Below are 20,170 nucleotides of genomic sequence, written 5' to 3'. Positions count from 1 at the left end.
CTTTACACTGGACTTCAAGCAACGTGGATTCTGTGCCTCTCCTCTCTTCCTCCAGACTTTGGGACCTTGATTTCCAAAGGAAATGCAAAATTTACTTTCATCAGAGAACATAACTTTGGACCACTCAGCAGCAGTCCAGTTCTTTTTGTCTTTAGCCCAGGCGAGACGCTTCTGACGCTGTGTCTTGTTCAAGAGTGGCTTGACACAAGGAATGCGACAGCTGAAACCCATGTCTTGCATACGTTTGTGCGTGGTGGTTCTTGAAGCACTGACTCCAGCTGCAGTCCACTCTTTGTGAATCTCCCCCACATTTTTGAATGGGTTTTGTTTCACAATCCTCTCCAGGGTGCAGTTATCCCTATTGCTTGTACACTTTTTTTCTACCACATCTTTTCCTTCCCTTCGCCTCAGCCAGCCTCTTTAGCAATGACCTTTTGTGTCTTTCCCTCCTTGTGCAAGGTGTCAATGGTCGTCTTTTGGACAGCTGTCAAGTCAGCAGTCTTCCCCATGATTGTGTAGCCTACAGAAGTAGACTGAGAGACCATTTAAAGGCCTTTGCAGGTGTTTAGAGTTAATTAGCTGATTAGAGTGTGGCACCTGGTGTCTCTAATATTGAACCTTTTCACAATATTCAAATTTAGGAGATACTGATTTTGGGGTTTTCATTAGTTGTCAGTTATAATCATCACAATTAAAAGGAATGAACAGTCTGTGTGGAATGAATGTATACATTATACAAGTTTAACTTTTTGAATGTGTATGATTTAAACAGCATAAACCAATATTTACTAGCATCATGTGCCACAGAACACTAAAATATGTGTAAATGAATAAATTCATACTTCACTGTTCATAGGAAATCTAAATGGAGCAGAAAAATATTAACTTGAGGAGCCAAAACACTCACATGGTCTTTAAAGGAGGTTTAAAATACATTTTGGAAGGTTTTAAGATGCTTTTATAATGTTTTTTATTACTTTTTCTTCACTATTCACTGCAATTTTAAATAAAGAACATCCTTAGCCTAGCCAGGCCTGCCTAAGGCTGGTTCTCACACATAGCCATCCCCTGGCCTGGATCCATCCATATAGGCAGCCAGCTGGCATGGTCTGTCTGCCAGGTCAAACATGGTTCCAGTGTGTGGATCCATGGATTGGTAGAGGTTTTAGATTTATTAAGAAAGGGGAACATGACTGTTTCATCAAGTGATTGGGGAAGTTTCAAACACACACACACACACACACACAGAGAGTGAGTGAGTGAGAGGTGTTTTGATGTACTCCTATCTGTGGCTCTGTTTTCAGATATATACTGCTTCATCCTTGCACCCCTACTTGTCACCCTCAGCTTGAACCAGAATCTGAGCTAGTTTCCCAACCCCCTTGTAGGGAATTCTAGGTCTCACTTTCAGGATATGTTTACCTTGCTCTCTCCCTTCTCCCTGACAGTAGCGTCTGTTCTCAGAAACCAGCTGTGTCTATGAAGAGAGGTTGTGTCTCCTGCCAGTCTAACCTGTAGCACAGTCACTCTGCCCAACTGACCTTAGCCCCTCTCCTTCCCCTCAGCGTTCAAGTCACAGCTGGGCAACAAGTTCTCTGACAACTTTCCTGGTCTAGGTGCAAGCTGAAATGCTCTTTCACATTAGCAAGACTTTGAAGGTAGCCAGTAGATTGTTGACATTACTGCAGCATTAGGGAGGGGCATGTTGGGTAGAACAGGGTGGGGATTGTGGTTGCAAAGGAGTAGTGAAGGTCTGCCATGGCTATGGACCACCGCAGTCGCCACACAACAAAGAGAGTTTCATATTTTAAGTAAGATCAAATGGGAAGTCTGGCTGGAAGGCATTTTCTCAATGTGAATTCCTTAAAATATACTGCAACCCCCGCAAGACTCAGAATAGAACAACTAAACCACACATCCTCTCACAGAGTGTCACAAAATTAGCCTCCTGTGTCTCCTTTTTTTAAACAGTAGCACTGGACCTAGTTCTGCCTTCCTCATGTCCTCTTAGACACATTTTGTTTTCATTTAGTTCGAGATTTTTAGATGGTTTGAATGTTAGAAATATCTATGTACAGTAGTCAGTATATTTCTTAAGCTGCCTTTAGATGATAAGAAATTTGCAATTTGAGCATAGTGCAGAGGCAAAAGGCAGCCCACGTATACGTCATCTAAAAGTGGGCCAACTTCAGCACTGGATTTAGCTACGTTTGTAAACTATATGCCTATTCACAAACATGGTAGAGCCATCTGACTGCTGACATTACTTTTCCTGGCAAGATTGTGGTTGGTTTTTAATGTTACAGTTTGGGGAACTCTGAAACACACAGTAGGCTATTAGTTTTTCTTCTTATTTTGAGCGGTCCGCCCCGTCACAGGTAGCGCTCTGTCATGTTTGGGCGCCACCAGTCTTCCCATAGGAAAACATTGGCACAGCCAGTGAAGAGCAGTTTTACCACTGATGTGTGGGCACCTCAAGGCTACTTCTCCCATTTCCTGGGATTAAACTAGGCCAGTGTTATTAACATTTTATTCACTTTTATTCAGGTGAATGAACATACGTGTTACAGGGGGGCTAGATGTCTTGACCTGAATAATGAATTCTTTTGAACTATGCATGATGCTAAAAAGCCTTGCATAGAATGGGATACAACGGGGTCGACTTGTTTTAGTTTTCTTGTTTTATTTAGTGATAGTGTTTTTGCAACGATAGATTTAATTTCCTTCTCATTTTTGTTGATGATAATAACTGCGTTTGGAAAAAACACAATTACCATCTGCTGCTTCTTCATTTTTTTTATTGCGTTCCTTAGCAGTAGTTTAATATTTTACAGGATGCGACAGTAGATTGATAGAAAAATGACATGTTTCTTTTGCAGGAATAATAAAAGCAATTGAACAGGTGGATGTAGTTACGATAAAAAACGATGTCTGTGTCTGTAAGCAATCCTGTAGCAGTATTATAGGTGGCAGTGGATGAAATGCACAGCACACGAGCAAATGGAAGAACAAATGTCTGCACATCTTGTTTGTGTGTGTGCGCACGTCGCCTCCCTGCCCAGTGCACCATTTATAAAACAAAAAGAAAAAAGTGGCCCATCTGCTGCAATATGTTGCGGTTTGCGCTGTTAATGCATATACCGTACTTGGCGGCAACCTGTTTGTGTATATCTAGGTCGTATGGCCGTCCATTAGTCCTGTCACTGGAGATGGGGGGTTAACAGGGTTGGGGGTGCTGAAGAGAGGACAGATGGAGTTATGGAAGGGATGGAGTGAGGATCTGGACTTAATCTGTGCCATCATATTAGCAACAGCTGGCTTTATGCTGGCTCTCAGTATTGCAAGGCTCTCACACACAAGCCGAGCACATATTGCAGTGTGTTCACACACAATGGAGTCTCCTGGAGAATTGAGATTCTGATGGTCAGTATTGTTCTTGAATCAAGAATAGTATACTTCTATAACCCTTTCTTTTTTCCTTCTTTTAAATAAAATCATTTAAAGCTTTTCCAAACAATTGTCATAAGTTAGGTAAAAATATGGGGTAGGTGTTAAGGGTGTTTTTCTTATATTGATTAGGTATATTTTTTCACTCTTATGTCCTAAGGTCGGAATATGAGGTGTTGTGTCTTATTGTTTTTGTTTTGTTTGGTGTGAGCTCACCAAACTTAATTCCCATCGGCTATGTTGAAATGGTAATAAAGTCTTTTCCTCTTGGACCTTATATATTTGTACCTAACATGTGCATCATGGCAGAGACAAACCATGTGCAGTTTCAGTTTAATTAGATGCCGTCTAATATTTTTTTAATAAACTTAAAATCCCGATGTGAAAATGTTCACCCATATTAAAATGTAACAAAGTGCATCAGTTGGGCAGAACTTGTTGAATTATTAAGTAACTTTTAAGACAACAACCTACCGTAACCCGCCTCCCCTCCCTGCCCCGCAGCTAATTGTTTAAAACACAGTCAGACTCCTCACCAGGGGGACCGAGAGAAATGCCGGTGCTCTGTGATAGAGACAGAGAGATGTCGACAGCAGCAGAAGCAGTAAGACAGAAGAAAACTGGGAGGTAAGGAAGGTTTGAGTTTGGCTTGCTGGCCATTTAACGTTAGATGTATTGGTGCCCTTTGTTGTTCAACATTTTCACAGGGCCGATGTGCTTGTCACTTTTCATCAACCGACCAATCACAGCCTGGATGGGGCGGGAAATAAAAAAAAAAGTTTGGGGTGCTACAGCAAACTTTACAATGTAGAACAAAATATGATTATTGACAAGTTGGTACGTAGTATTAACAAATGAGGGTCCAATGTAGAGCCTTTTTCCGGCACAAGGATTTAATGAATAAAAACAACCCACAGAAATGATACAGTTGTAACTGGATAAAACATTCAACTAGTGGTAAGAAAGTATCCTATTATATGAAATTGTAATGAATGTAGTATTTAATATATTATTGGTATACTAGCAGTATACTATTAATTAAACATTATACTCTTTATTTAATACACTCATGTACAGTTCCTCCTCCAGGTTGTGGATAGAGACTCTGCATTAGACAGATTTACATTGAGCCGGTGCCAGTGTGCCAATATTTGCTGCTTCTAGCCGCCTCCTCCATAGAGCAACACACTTCCCTTGTTGTTTTACATCTGTTTTACTAGTTATTGTTATAAATATTGTTTAACTTTGTTCAAGTTGAGAAATACACATTTCAAAATGTCAAAAATTTGTTTAGGGCTGTCCCTGATTAAGGATTTACATAGTCGAATCAGAATCGTCAAGTCCTGCCTATAGTCAACTAATAGTAGATTTGTGTGTTTTTGTAGCAGTGGTAGCTCCACTTTAATCTTGAGAAGCTGCAGAACTGCAGTCTCTATTCATTCAACTTACACTGTAAATTTCCAGCTTTTTTTCCAGCAGGCTTTTTGAAGACCCTTTTCTCTCTCTCTCTCTTATTCTTTCGCCTGTCATTCACCGGTCTTGTGCATGCACGTCGCGGTTCCTCGCAGGTCTATTTCAAGTAGCCGGCTATTTTAAAACGATATAATATTCTCTGTGTGGTTCATCAACAGTGATAAATTATCCAAAAGTCTCGCAAGGTGCGGACAACTCGCCACAACACCACTGAAGCAGGGGCTCGGTCTCTTCAGCAAGGGTTCCTCTTCTGCAACTACATACTACACACCTACACATGCGCACATGACGACCCAGGGTTAGGGTTACAATTTTGGATTTATTTACGCACTTTAAAAACATTTATTGACTTTTTACATGTTTATTTACAGCATTAAACATTGAAATGTATATTTTCAGGCTCCGCCCATCGAAGCAACAAATCTTCGACTATTGGGGGTCAGTCCTAATTTTTTGCATTTTCCTTGATAATCAAGCAAGCAGACTCATAGTACCATTTGTTCCATTATAATCGAATTGCATCTCACAATATTGTCCACAATAATTGCAATATGACTTGTTCTCCAAATCATGCAGCCATACTGCTGATCTACTTTTACGTTTGTGAAATCATGCATTGGAAACTAGCAATGACAGAGAGAGTTAAAGGTGACACAAAGTTAAACATTATCTAAACATTGTTGGTACAGACTGCTGTTTGTCTGCGAAGGCATATGCCAAGGTTTTGGGAAAAGCTTAATTTTCTCCTTCATTTCATTTCCACACAGTGAAGCCGGCACTCCCAGATTTGTCCACTGGGATTGTTTTCAAAAAGTACAGTTTTGGGGTGTGAAAAATTATGACAAAATGGCCAGAAGCCCAAAATGGACAGCAAAAGATGTGTTACAAAATTTAGATGTGTTAGTGTAGAAAGGATTTTAGCGCGAACTGCCAAAACCCAGCATGATGCCATGTTCCCCGCTGCTCCCCGATGTGCTTTGTATGTGTCTCTGTGTGCTTAGTCAATTGAGTAAACCGTCTCTTAGCCAGATAATCATACAGTGTTTTTGAGCAGAATTCAGGTTGTGGGTTGACCTGGATCTGTGGATAATGCAAGCTATGACATTTTTCCTGGTACAGCCAGGGTTACTATCAGTCTCTACATCTGCAGCCCAGCCTTGTGTGTCCCTGAGATTCATGCTAGTCAGATCAGTCAAGCTTATTAACCAGAAACAGGTTAGAACATGTCAACATTGTCCCTTCATGACCCCTCCCTCCTTCTCCCAGATGGTGTAATTATTACTAAAAACAACAAGTGACAAGTGCTTTCACTTCGACAAGGTAACTGGGGGTCAGCCTCCTTTGTTGTTGTTGTCTCTGTCTTTCTTTTCATACTTGAAGTTGAATGTGTGACACAGGAATATGTTATTGATTGGCCTGGCACTGCTACCTTACAGTTATCTTTTCCTTTCACTGGGTAAATATTAGGCCTAGCACATGTGTAGCATGACTGTGGTAGATGAAGTTAATGTTAGCCTAGCCTGGCAAACTTTAGCACGATTGCATGTTGTGTGTCAGTATTAATAGAGGGTCAGTCAAAGGGTAGAGTGACTGCTTAGAGCAAGCAAAATGGTCCTTGAATTCCTCTTTGGACACTCGTTGGATATGTTCCGCTCACTATTTCTCCATTGTCAGTATATAAACCAGTGTGGACTGACAAATCTTTTCATTCGCTGAGACTAGAACTTTTTCAGTGTTTCTCCAGCCAGCACATATATATATATATATATATATATATCTCCTTTTGCTGTTGATGTCCTGTTATGTTTCCCCCTCACAGTGGCAACTTCTCTGTTGCACACACCTCTTCACGTCTTCTCTTACTTCTGTAAAGGCCAACACTGAACTCCTTAACCTCAGAAGATACGGGAGCCAAATGTTTTGATTTATATTTGGACACGGAAACACCTCAGTATATTTTTCATGTACTTTTAAATATACTCCTTTGAATAATGCATATAAGTACTGCAATAAAGCAAATGGTATTGGTTATCGTTTGAATTAATGACGTAGACCACCTGCTCTGATGTAATAAGACTGCTACTCACAGAGTAACTGCTGGTGTGTGCGTGTGATCTGTGCGTTCATGTATGTGTGTTTGTGGTAATGCGCACTAAATGTGGCTTTTCCGCCACTGTTGCTTGGATTGGCTAGTTGGAGAGGGGCATTTTCTGTCTCCTTTGGCGCTACATCATGTGCATGTGTAATCATCCTTTCAGTCTGCAGCAACAAGGCAGGCACACGCACACACGGTCACGTATGCACATCCACACAATCATTTTTTACACTTACGTCATTCAACAAACACTATATGCGCAACTGACAGTTCCCACCCCCCACCCCAACACACACATTAAGCGTGCGTGGATTCCACACCCATGCTCAGTCTAGAATACATAATATGCTCACACACACAGGTTTTCTCCAAACAATTCCCGTCCTGATTGAGTGATTGGTTTGTCCTGTCAGTCTGCATGTCTGCCCAAATCTTGACCGGCCTTAGGGCCTGTATTGTAAGCAGTATTAATTATCTGTGTGTGTGTGTGACTGTCTCGGTACAGTTTGGCAGCCCATTGTGTGTTTACTGTGTAATGCTAAAGCTTCATGCTCGTTCCCATGCAGCCTGCACCGCACTGTACTATTCATGCACTGCAGCAATGGAATGCTATTTATAGACCTGCCCCACAAGGACAAATAAGGCTCCTTTTCTGGAAGAATACATTTACCTATACGCTATCTTGGCTGGTTATATCTGCCTTTTTGAAAGAACAAAGGAGCAGAGGGCAGTAGGCAGAAATGTACAGAGAAGATTGCAATATCAGAAATGAGAAGAGAGTCAGGAGGTTGAGAGAATGAGTCACAGAGGCAGGGTAGAAAACGGAGGGAAGCAGGGAGTGGTGTGACGAGTATACGGATATGAGTGTGCTTGTATATTTTTGATATGTACATACTATATGTATGTAATTGATGAGGGAGGGTACAATTTGTTAAGCACCAAGACTCCTCCAGCATTACATGTGGTTTTCCAATTTCCAGTTAAAGCCATTTTAAACCCACAAGTTTTCTTTCTGCACTTACCAGTATGTACGCTTTGACATATTGCACTTGCCTCATTGTAATCACAGTTGAATAATGTGGGAGAGTCAAAAGATGAATCAGTCTGTGAAAATGTTCTATGAATGAATTTTATGTAACACACATAAAATGTTCCTGGATGTTGTAATTGACTTGTAGGCGAGACAGCTCTGGAGGCAGGGAGTCAGAGGGTCTTGTCTGCTGTACGTGTTTGTGCACTGTAAGAAAATGAATGGGATTACATTGATCTGTGCAATGCACAGTGTGGCCAATCTGACAGACGCAGGTGGTACCAGCTAAGCTCCGTTAACCTTAGCGTTTTACCGTCGGCTCTGATTTGCTCTGATCAGCTCACCACCCGCTTGAACAAGCATAATGATCAGCCTTTGCAATTAATAAGATGCTATAATTAGTTTGCAACATGTTGATTGTTACAGAGCTCAGTAGAGGAGAGAACTGTGCATAAGAGAGAGGAGAGGACAGGCAAAGCAAGGTGAAGTGCTACGTCACTGTGTCTCCAGGTATCAAAGGAGAAAAACACGTCTGTCATTACCAGCCCACAGATACACAGGAGACAGAAGTCTTGACACAGTTCTGTCTCTGGATTCGCGTACAAGCATGCATATGCCTGTGCAGTTTCTGGTATGTGTGCTTGTTTTCGTCTCCTTTATGTGGGCATGGTGGCCTGAAAATATGACTAATCCACTCACTGCTGTAAATGAACAACAGCACAATAACTACATGAAGCTGCAGCGCCACAGCTTGATCCTGCACACATCCGCAGTAGCTGCATTTGTCACCTTTTGTGTGCTTCTCATTAGTAGATTCTTCTGGATATTAAAGGAATGACTGAGCACAGTTCTTTTGGGGAGGTGAAGCAATTTGTGCACTAAAGCTGTTGATGCAGGCAGGCAGGGGTGGATGGAGGAGTAATGGCGAAGGAGGTCTTCTTGGACAGTGGCTCTCTGTGGGCAGAGTGGCTGAACTTGGTTGGAGACGCTGTCTGTCACATACACTGATAATGTGCTTGTCACTGCCACACACAGTGCTATTATGAGGACAGGCTGACATGTCCTGGAACAGTAGGTCTTTGTTAGTGTCAGAGAGGAGAGAAAGGGTACGGGAGTCGGACAGACAGAATGATATACACAAAGGGACGGAGTGAGGATGGACTTTAGGAGCTCAGAGTCGGTGACGCTGGGAGAGGCAACAAGTAAGATCATATTCAAAAGAAGAAGAGCTACAAAGACAGGATGAATCACCTGAACTATTCAAACCTAATGTTAGCTGAATACATGCAAAAAGCTTAAATCTTTTTGTCATTCCTCTGTTTCCCCCTCCATTTCTAAATCTTTCCTTCCCTCTTTTCTCCCCCCCCCCCCCAGAGGACGAGCAGGTTGTCAGGATGAAGGAGGAGAATTTGTTCCATCGGAGGTTTTCTCTGTGCCCCAATGCCACCTCCCCACCCAAAATTGACCCCCACACCCTCACCCGGAACCTGTCTTACGGAGGAGACAACGACCTCTACAGCTTCAGCCCAGGTAAAATGCCAAGACGTCAAAGCTGACAAATGAAATCTCAATCTGACAAAGTATATTTCAGCGACATGTCCTAGTGGATTCCAGTGTCTGTGAAATGATGGTGTACTGTGTTGCACTGTACTTATTCCATACAAATCAACAAACCCTAGCTGCTGCTTATCAGCAGCTTTTGGGGCTGCCATGCTTTTAATTGTCTGTCTGCAAGTTTTTTTTCACTCAGTTCATTTGTATGTGACTGTGTGTTGTGGGTTCCCACCAGGCAATGAGACAGACAGGAACGGTCTCTCCATGCTGAGTAATGAACTTAGTCCTGCCCAATCACCAGGCAGCAAGGTAAGAACACAGTTCCTGATTGGGCAGCTCCTCAACAGCTCACTCTATCTGACTCATTAGGTGAGCCTTTTGTGTTCTATGAAAATTTCTTTTCTCCTGATTCCTTCCAATATTAGCAACCTGAGACATCTACTAAATTTTAAGTAGACACAACTATAATTTTTGAAGTCTTGTTTTTAGTAGAAGTCAAGGAATATCAGTGCATTTGAAATGTAAAACAGACATATCACTTTTTAACAAACCAGGAATGAATAGCATTTTAAGTCATGACACTGCACCAGTGTAGTAAAGTCGTATAAAAGCTACGGGCCATGGTGGGAACTGTGTCTTCAGCACAAGCCATTTATTTGGCAACCATGACCTCTATGGTCCTGGTGCTGCCTATCCTGCTTATGTTGTATTAGTCCAAACAATCTGTCTCCATTCTTTAGTAATACTAATTAAGAGTGGTCAGTAAATGTTTCCAATGGCAACTGGTTAATCTCATCTTGTCTTGTCTCCTCTTGTCAACCTGTCTCGCAAAATTTTCCATTTACATGTGGAATAATTCACAGGCACAGCTGCATCTCTGGCCTTTTGCCCTTTCTTCCCCCCCTGAAAGCCCTTATGGGACAATAGGAGACTGAGCACAGCCTTCCCCTTGCATGTTTTCCTTTATTCAGGCTTGTAATAGTGTCCCGCGCTTTAAGAATGGTTTCTTTTAACACAAACAGATAAGCGCCTGTGTAGGCTCACCAAATGATATTGTGAGTCATATTGGTTTAGTGCATACCAAACAAGTGGTTATGTAATTACATATCACAGTGAAATCACAGCATAATTTACCACTGAGATTCTAAATCTCTACTCACTATGACCATCGGTCAATGCCCTTTTGCTGTCTAACTGAGGAAGTCAGGCAGTCAGCTAAGTTGCCTTGCTGATCCAAAGGGCCACCCTCCTGCTTCATACACACTCGTGGCATGTCAGATGTGCCACGTGGAAAAGGGAACAATTAAACAACATAATGCAAGCGAGTCAAGTTAGTTAACTCTTATGGCGGTGGTTCATCGCAATGGCTGACTTTGTATTGTTTGTTTAATAAGGCTGCAGCATTATTTTCTAAAATAAACAATAAAATAAATAACTTATTTAATGTTCTGATTGTTAATCATTTAGTCTAGATTTGATGAGACTGAACTATGTTTCTGTACTTTTTTTCAATTTTTACAAGCCAATTTCATATACAAAACAGAAGCTGTACTAGTTTAGTGTCAGTCATTAGTTTGAATCTCTCTTCTCCCTCCTCTTCATTTTCACTAACTGTCTTGTCTCCTCCCTTCCTCCCTCCAGTCTGAGTCCAGGATGTTTAATGGTGTTGAGAAGGACTGCCCCTCTCCCACAGAGAAGCTGGCCCGGAAGGAGTCTCTCAAGGTACACATCACTTCCTTGCATGAGGAACAGGACAGTCATGCAAAATATTGAGCATTATTTTTCATTTGGATTGCATTGAAGTCCATATAATTTAGCTCTTCGGTATCTCTGTCAATCTAAGCTCAGTGAGTTCAATTTATACAAGCCATCTGGGAAACTTTTTGAAATGTCCCCTAATTATATTTTAAATGTGTACCCTTTTGTATGTTTCAAATGATCAACAATGAAGACAACAGTTTAACGGCACGATTGCTTGCACTTGTTTGACTCTGCTTCCACCTAGTGTTGGCACTCTTAGATTGGTCCTGACCAGGAAGACTGATGACTCATTCTTTATTCTTTTTTTTTTTTTTTTTTTTCCTGTTTCACAGGTCCAAAAGCAGAATTACAGGCAAGAGAAGAAACGCGCAGCTAAAGAAATGTTTAGTGCACTAAAGGATCCCAGTGTTGTCATCATGTCCAACTGGCTAAAGGTGTGGGGATGTTGTCTGTTAGGGAGAGCTGTTGCATTGGCACCCAAAATAATGATATCTCTGGAGTCACACTGGCAGCAAGCTGTTCAGATGTTGTCTCATCTGTCAATACACCTTTTGCTAATTATCATGCTGGTTGTAATTTGTTCATCTGCTATTCATAGTTTTCAGTCATGTGACATGCTCGGTGACCTGGAGGGCAAAACAACACACCAAGATAGCGGCCCACACCGGACTCCCTCGTAGAGATGCCGCCCAAGCCGTTAAATTTTATTTGGATCACCTCTCAACTCAAGAAAAAGATAGATATGGACACAAACTGCAAGTGTTGGGCACTTGCGATCCCTATAACAGCACCCACTGCGGTATTTCTGCCGTTAAAAACCCGCCGTGTCCCTGCCAGCGCTCTGTGGTAATGTTTACGTTTACCTTGTAGGGAATCCCTCACCTAACACAGCTCAGTCTTGTCTCTTGTAACAAACTCAAAGTAACACTGTATCACTTGCTTCCTGGTTGGTGTGCAGCGGAAAATAACGTTTTTTTTGCCCTCCAAGGGAGCATTTTCCTTGGAATATGATGTCACGTGAAAACTATGAATTACAAATAATGTGCAACAATGGAATAGTTCTACAGCTCGGAATGTGTTCATGTTTATGTTCAGTTTACTGAACATAATGTTGCTATATGTAATTGTAAAAAAATAACATTATCATATTTCTTGTGTTCATGTTATGCTCTGATGCTATAATGCCATATTCCATTTCTTATCCCTTGTCCTTCAGATCCGTGGCTCTTTAAAGAGTTGGACCAAGCTGTGGTGTGCCCTTAAGCCTGGAGTTCTTTTGATCTATAAGACCCCCAAAACGGACCACTGGGTGGGCACCGTCCTGCTCAGTGCATGCAAGCTGATTGAGAGACCCTCCAAGAAGGACGGCTTCTGCTTCAAGCTCTATCACCCACTGGACAAATCCATCTGGGCTGTCAAGGTCACACACGTTTGTAGACTCGTGTCTTTTGGTTTTTATAAACCCAGTAATAACAGATGATCAAGAAGATGATAGTGAGACAGAATTTTTTCAAGGTGGCACCAAGACTGGGGTTTTGAATTAAAATTTGTTTTAGAAACACTGAAAATTCAGGGTTTACTTGCATTGATTCAAACAAAAGCAATTTTATCTGTAATTATATTTGATTTCATTTTTATTCACCAAGTTTTAATTATAAAGTGACAATTATCCTGTTCAGGGATCCATTAAGGCTTGTTTCTGTTGGTACAACATGAATAAAATGGGATGAAGCGTGACTCACTGTTTCATCCATATGCTCAGGGTCCCAAAGGAGAGAATGTTGGCTCCATCACGCAGCCTCTACCTAGCAACTACCTGATCTTCAGAGCAACATCTGAGTCCGATGGTGAGGCTTATGTGTGGTCGCTTCGGTTGGAAGTGTACATTCTCGCTTTTTTACGAGCAAAACGTATTTATGACACTCATTTAAAATGTGTCTGTCTCTCCAGGCCGGTGCTGGATGGATGCCTTGGAGCTGGCTCTCAGCTGCTCCAGTCTCTATAAGCTGACCACCAAAGGTGGGAGAGAAGCAGATATCAGCACGTCTTCAGAGTCTTCCAATATACTCCACCTGCTGCAGTCTACCACACTCATTGATACAGAGCTGCTACAGTAAGTAATATACTCTGGACACACTGAGAGCCGCTCAAATGTAGTTTATCTCCATCTTTAAAAGTTGTTGTTTATTATTTGTTTTTTTTTTTGGAATCGCCTACAGTTTATTTTTCAATGTTTCTTGTAATCACACTACAAGATGTTGCTTTTGCCAGTTCATGCACGATACTGCTTTGCTACACATCTATGCTGTCTTATGTGTGCAGTAGTCAGAAATTCCCAGGTGTTAGGTCCATAAAATACTGTCCCTGTGATTTCTGGTCATCAACTCGGAATAACAGCTGAAGAAACATGGACTCCCAGAGATACGCCTTATACTTGCACTGCCCCTCAGTGCAACTCAGTGTTAGCTATGTCTGCCGCATGTTTCTAGTAAAAGTGATTTTTTTTTTTGTTAAATGATTCATCACACACAAGTGTACCTTTAGATCTTGCAGCTCCAGATTTTATATATGTCATGTGATGTTGTGAAATGTATACATTGTATGCTACCATTCTGACATTAGATCACGAAACTGCATCCTGGGAAAAAATAGGACTCCAAAATCATGTCTTTAGTTTAAACTGTAACCATTAACAATGCAAAACAAAATAGGCACCCAGCTTTGGACCAGCTTTGTTAAACATGTCATACATATTGTATGTGTGTGACACATGGAGAGAGAGAAAGGGGAGACCTAAAGAGAAATTAACTGTGGTTTTGTGGTGTGTCATTTTTCATTGATGAAATGTGGTGTATAAATACACAGCAGCACTGTGATGCTTTCCTCCTGTGCTGGAACAGTACAGTATACGCAGACAACAGAACAAGTATAGTGTGATGTTGCTTTAGTTTGAGCCTCTCATGTAATCCTTGTTTATTTATAATTGTTTTTACATTTAATCATTGGAGCCACTTGTGTATAAAGCAGCACCTTGTGAAACTGGTTAAAATCTGCTTTCCTGGGCATCGGACAGAAAATTTGGTGAAGATTATTTAGAGCTGGAAATATTATTATGATTATTATTATTAGTGTGGAAATGTCAGAGGAACAATCTTTAAAGTCTTTAAAATGTGTCAGTCTTATATTATTTATATTGTCTATAATAAATAGAGCTTTGAGTTTTAAATTGAGATATAGATTTTGAAAAAGTAGTGTAAAGAGTGACTATAAGCAAGGCAGCCAACACCCATAATGTGGTGGAGAGTGGAAGACTGTGGCTATACTGAACTCCCAAGTATATGTAGTTTCTTTTAAAAGCTCTATTTATATATAAATCTTACACTGTTTTGCATCTGCTATAATTGTGTTATTGTTTATTATTAGTATTTAACAGTATGTGTTCATGTGCTTATGCTTGTGAGTATGTCTGTCTTTTTTTTTTTTTTTTTTTTACAATCCTCACATATGTTGGTATTTATCCATCATAGTTATTTTCCTATTTCTTCTTGAAATTGTGCAGCGCTCTTCTTGCACTGTTTACATGCTACGTTACATAGACATCCCTTTCCTCCCCACCCCCTCCTCCCCCTTAACCTCCCTCCATGGATGAACCCTCCCTTGGGCCATCCATCCCAGCTCTCCCTCCCCTTCTGCTCCTCTCCCAGCCAATTGCAGCAGCCCGTACGATCACATGACTGACAGAGGAGCAGGAAGATGGAATAGAATGTTAACCATACGCCACCCAGAAAGAGACGGCAGCAATACACCGCGCACACACACACACTCATGCAGACACAGGCACACAGATAGAACAGGCACACACACATTCAGGAAGCGGGCGTGCCAGAGTCGAGGAAGCAAAACAGCACCTTTTAGTGACTAGATTAAAAACATTTACGTGCACACAAGAGAGGAGAGGAGATAAGGACAGACTGCGCCTGTATTTGGATTTACTGGTAACATCATTGGTGGTGTTTTGATTCCCGAGGAAGAGTTTGTCTGTATGCTGTATGTCTTTGAGGTAAGGTAGGTCGCCTCTGTTCCAGGGCGTGTTTGGGTTAATGAATAACATTAGTGTTAGTGATTCAGAGTGTGCAGGAATCTGATTCTTTTTGTCTATCTTTCCCTCAGGCATTTTGAAAATTGAACTCCCTTCCATTGTTGTTAGGCAAATAAGCTGTTTCCTTGTTTTCTGTCACCATAATCCCAGCACTGAATGTGGTTTTGAAAGCATATGACACACTACCCTGTCTTAATGTTGTTCTGTATTTGTTAGTAGTGTAGAGGGTGTGAAATATGCATGACCTGCTTTAATTTCTGTCTGTCTGTTTCTGTGTCCCTTTGAATGTGCCTGAGTGAGGTTTTGGACGTGTGCACCCACCAGAGCACAGAGACATCGACTGTCTGACTTGTAAAATGGCTGTAGGATTGGAACCATGATGTTCCTTTTTTTTAAACTATCGATTTCACCCCTCTTATCTCCCTACTCATTCTCGTTCTCCTTTCTTTGGCCATTTAGAAGCTGACGCATGACTTTCTTCACTTTATTTCTGTTGATTTCATTTTACTTTGCTCTGGTACAGTTGCTGACACATCTGATGTCTGGTTTTGACTGGACTGGACTGGACTGGAGAATACCACATTGAGAAATTGTCAAATCAGCAAAGGATGCAGTTGAATTAGTTATCTCCCAACATTGTGTGTGTGTGTGCGCGCGCATATCTGTGAAAGCATGAGTGCAGTATGTGTGCTTAGATGTACAGAATGTGTATGTAAGTAAAGTACATGCATATGCATACAGTACCCTGTTTGTGTCCCCTGAGACAGCCAGTCACGTTCAGACCAGGCAGATCAGGGGGGATAAGGGATGAACTGGTGTGGTTTGGTCTGGTTGTCCTGACAACCAGACATGGCAGATTTACTAAATACATCCAGACCATCCAGGTCAGCCAGGTTTTTAAAGTGGATAGTCTCTAACGCAGTGGGCTTTACTCATCATAGCCGTGAGGAGGAGGATATGGGAGAACATAACAAAGTCAGTATCCTTGGATGCGCCATGTTCGAGCTATTCATAGGTTGCCTGGCTGAAGAGGTAATCATCAAAGCTTTGGCAGCACTGAACTAAAATCAAGTAAGATGATTATACAGTAATGTCATGTGACATTACTCATCTTTAATGTCTAATCTTGATCATTAAAACATCCTCAAGCGCCCACACTCGGTTAGATTATCCCTGGTAATGACTTACTGACCTTGATAGAGCTACATATGATACCAGTTCACATCTGCTAAGATGCAACAACTGTAAGTCAGAGATCAGTGCACAAAATTTTTTTACCTCATTAAATCCTCTGATTGTTCTTCATTTGTAATTTATAACATAATTTCCTAAACGGCTTTGACATAGCTTAATCAATGACTGGACATGCCTTAGCAATAAAATGGTTGACAATCAGGGCTTGCTTATAATTCTAACCTTAGTGTTCACTTCTTCTCTGTTACTATCAGATTAAATGACACTGTGCTGCTGGGCAATCACCACATGGAGCATGACGGCTTTTCAGACAAATCCGAGCGTGAGGCTCATGATGACTGGGACACGACAGCTAATGAAAACGGTGGAAGGCTGACGGGGGAGAGCGACATGGACCAATCAGACGAGCTGTCCCCCGGGCCGCAGGCTACAGCCTATGTAGAGCAGAGCACAGAGGATATGGCTGAGGTGAGGGGCTGAGTTTACAGATTTATTTATTTATTTAGGGAGCTGTGTCATTTGTTATATTGTTTTTTATTTATTTTTTTACGTTCAAAGTTTCGTGGTATTTAGTTGTGTTCTGAAAACTGGTTGGCTTAGAGAAATTCTGTTCTTGATTGTCCCTGTCATCTCAACCCAGGTCTCTGACCAGAGAGACAATAATGTGACTCTCTGCTAACCCCACCCATGTGCATGTTGTATGTTTTATTTCAGGCTGGGGAGGCGTCCCAGGTGGAGACTGTATCAGAGGAGAACAAGGGTCTGATTTGGGGCCTGCTGAAGCAGCTGCGGCCAGGCATGGACCTGTCCAAGGTGGTGCTGCCCACCTTCATCCTGGAGCCACGCTCTTTCCTAGACAAACTGTCTGATTACTACTACCACGCCGATTTGCTCTCACAGTGAGTAACTTTAAGTCACTATACTGTGCGTGTGTGTCCATAGGAGTGTGTACATTTTAGGATTTTTCAGATGAAGACTGGAATTATTATTTGCCTGCTTTTCTTGTCATAATTGTTGTCTGTCTCCTTCACCATCTTTGCTGCCACAGAGCTGCATTGGAGGAGAGTGCATACGGTCGGATCAAGCAGGTACTGAGATGGTACTTGTCTGGCTTCTACAAGAAGCCCAAGGTAAGATTTGTTTGCTATAGTGCCAAATGGCTTGCTGCTATCATAGTGGCCCAAATATACAAGACAACGCTGATTATAAGATGCAACACCTGTTTTTGGATAAAGTCTTTTGGAAGATGATAGTTACGTAGCTAACACCATGTTATTACATAAACTAAAACAGCTAAATCAGTAAAAACTAAATAACAGTGAAGCAGACAACATTTTCAAAAGAATTTATGAGAATCATTAAATAAAATACAGTCAACATAAACTATAGCTTTATGGTCTTTCAGATTCCATCTCAAAGATCAGCAGTAACCAGATGATTCAGCTGTTTAGTGGCATTGCCAAAGCTTTCAGCTGAATAACAGCTTCCTCCATTCTGTTTTTTAGTCTCACACTCACTCTCTCTTGTCAGGCTCTTGGACGTGGCCGTTTTACAAGTACTGGAATATTTTCTGTGTTAGCATTTATCAAACCGTCCCTTTTGGACTCACCATCTTCTAACTTGATATTCTGTGACTCTGTGTTCCTTGGCTGCTTAACGAGCGACTCTGTCCTGGATATGTTTCGGCTGTAAAAACGGCAGGAGACACTCCTTAGGAACTTATTTCCTCAGTGACAGCAAAACACTGAACATGAGCCAGCAGATTACGGCTGCAGATTAAACAAGCCTTGCTCAACACTTTTTGAGCTGACTATGTAGAGTCAACGGAGATGGATGGGTAGAAACCTGATTTATCATTATCAGGACGTCTAGGCGACTGTGTGCTGCAGTACTGTGCATTATTTCCTGCACAGTACTGCTGAACTGTTGAGTCCAGACAAGTGGTAATGTGTTCCGTGGTGATGCTTATTATCTGTGACAATTTCTAACACTGCTGTATATGTTTGCTTTTTCCAGGGTCTGAAGAAGCCATACAACCCAATCCTAGGGGAAACGTTTCGCTGCTGCTGGCTTCATCCTCAAACTGACAGCTGCACTTTCTACATAGCTGAACAGGTTAAACCAGATTCATAACTAGGACGTGTAAATGCACAGGACACGATTCGCTCCTTGTGTGAAATATTTTGCATAAAATGTGCCAGAGGTTATCTCACACCTCCTTTTCTCACTCTGCTGCTCAAGTGTCTCTCTTTTTTTTTCTCTGCCAGGTGTCTCACCATCCTCCCATCTCTGCCTTTTATATCTGCAATAGGAAGGATGGTTTTTCTATCAGTGGGAGCATCCTGGCCAAGTCCAAGTTCTACGGTACAATACATAGCACACTACAATATGTAATCCTTTTGTCATAGCAGAAAAATCAGCAACGAGGACTACACATACATATGTTATATATGATCAAATGTAAATGCACGTAAAGACAAATCCCCACCCTTTCCTCGAGGTAAGACAAATTGCTGCCGGAATGAGCTTTTTAAGGGGAGTCTACAGGGGAAAAAGATACTTGTATTTTTTAATCAAGGGATTTTCTGTCCTTCTGCTGTTGTAGGTAACTCCCTGTCAGCTATTCTGGATGGCAAAGCCAGGCTGCTGTTCCTGAGCAGGGATGAGGAGTATGTCATCACCATGCCGTACGCTCACTGCAAAGGTAACCGATCTTGATGGATCACTGCTAATTAATCTGCCCATGCCCTTGATGCCATGTTTACATTGGCAGTAGGTTCCCATAATCTCCTTTACACGGCATCATCTCTTTGGGGGGGAAAAGTATTGTTTAGTTATTTATTGCCATACATTGTTTAGAGACTTTAAGGTGCTGATGTCCCTCTTAATGCTGTTACGCTAATAACAATCCAGTTTTGTTCATTCAGAACTTAACAGTCACCTTCACTGTCCCCTTCACTGTCCCCTTAAATACTATTAGATCCATTAGCCAGCTAATTACATGGTTAGGGTATGTTATGGTTGAAATTCATTTGTAAGCGAGTGAGTGAGTGAATGAGGTTCTTTGTGGATTTATAAGCATTTTGAATTTTTTTTTTAAATGAATCCTGTAAAGTTGTTAACAATTTAGGACTGTAAAGCGTAGTTTATTAGTTTATTGGGTGGAATTCACATTTAATCAGTCGCATTTTCAGTTGTCCACCTCACACGAGTCTGACAAAACAGATGCGCTCCTATTTTAATCAGTCCAGCTGTCTACACAGGGTTCGTGATGGTTCTAGTTTTACTCATGTTAAACAAGCATAAATGTGACCTGAAGCGTTTTTTTACGCGTCATGTCCATTTTAAGTGCGCTGAGCGCTGCCAAAACGTGGGTGACCTGCACTCAATCCTGTGCCTCAGCGCATCCTGTGCAGACACAGACGGAGCACTGAAGCTGCTGCTGCTGCTCTGCTAACGTGCCGCTCACACTACATCTCCTGTTTCATTACAGCAAATTATCATTATACAGCATGTT

The 20,170-nt window shown here is 41.5% G+C and overlaps 1 protein-coding gene across 3 annotated transcripts in view; it reads left to right on the top strand.

Moving 5' to 3' along the window:
• The window catches only part of osbpl5 (oxysterol binding protein-like 5), a 50,007-nt gene that overhangs the window by 25,013 nt on the left and 4,824 nt on the right, over window positions 1-20,170 (top strand). For 2 of the 3 annotated variants that reach the window (XM_046037655.1, XM_046037656.1), the window contains exons 3-15: window positions 9,420-9,575; window positions 9,835-9,908; window positions 11,241-11,321; window positions 11,693-11,794; window positions 12,577-12,789; window positions 13,123-13,207; window positions 13,311-13,473; window positions 16,908-17,121; window positions 17,368-17,552; window positions 17,702-17,783; window positions 18,670-18,768; window positions 18,921-19,017; window positions 19,259-19,357. In XM_046037655.1, the coding sequence (XP_045893611.1) occupies window positions 9,440-9,575; window positions 9,835-9,908; window positions 11,241-11,321; window positions 11,693-11,794; window positions 12,577-12,789; window positions 13,123-13,207; window positions 13,311-13,473; window positions 16,908-17,121; window positions 17,368-17,552; window positions 17,702-17,783; window positions 18,670-18,768; window positions 18,921-19,017; window positions 19,259-19,357 (1,630 nt within the window). In that variant the 5' untranslated portion in view covers window positions 9,420-9,439. The remainder of the gene's footprint in view (window positions 1-9,419; window positions 9,576-9,834; window positions 9,909-11,240; window positions 11,322-11,692; window positions 11,795-12,576; window positions 12,790-13,122; window positions 13,208-13,310; window positions 13,474-16,907; window positions 17,122-17,367; window positions 17,553-17,701; window positions 17,784-18,669; window positions 18,769-18,920; window positions 19,018-19,258; window positions 19,358-20,170) is intronic. The other variant, XM_046037657.1, reaches the window with a different exon arrangement.

This window comes from Micropterus dolomieu, linkage group LG22 (genome assembly GCF_021292245.1).
Source record: "Micropterus dolomieu isolate WLL.071019.BEF.003 ecotype Adirondacks linkage group LG22, ASM2129224v1, whole genome shotgun sequence".
NCBI classification, from domain to species: domain Eukaryota; kingdom Metazoa; phylum Chordata; class Actinopteri; order Centrarchiformes; family Centrarchidae; genus Micropterus; species Micropterus dolomieu.
Note: the sequence above shows the minus strand (reverse complement) of the source record. Positions and strands in the feature narration are given on the sequence as shown.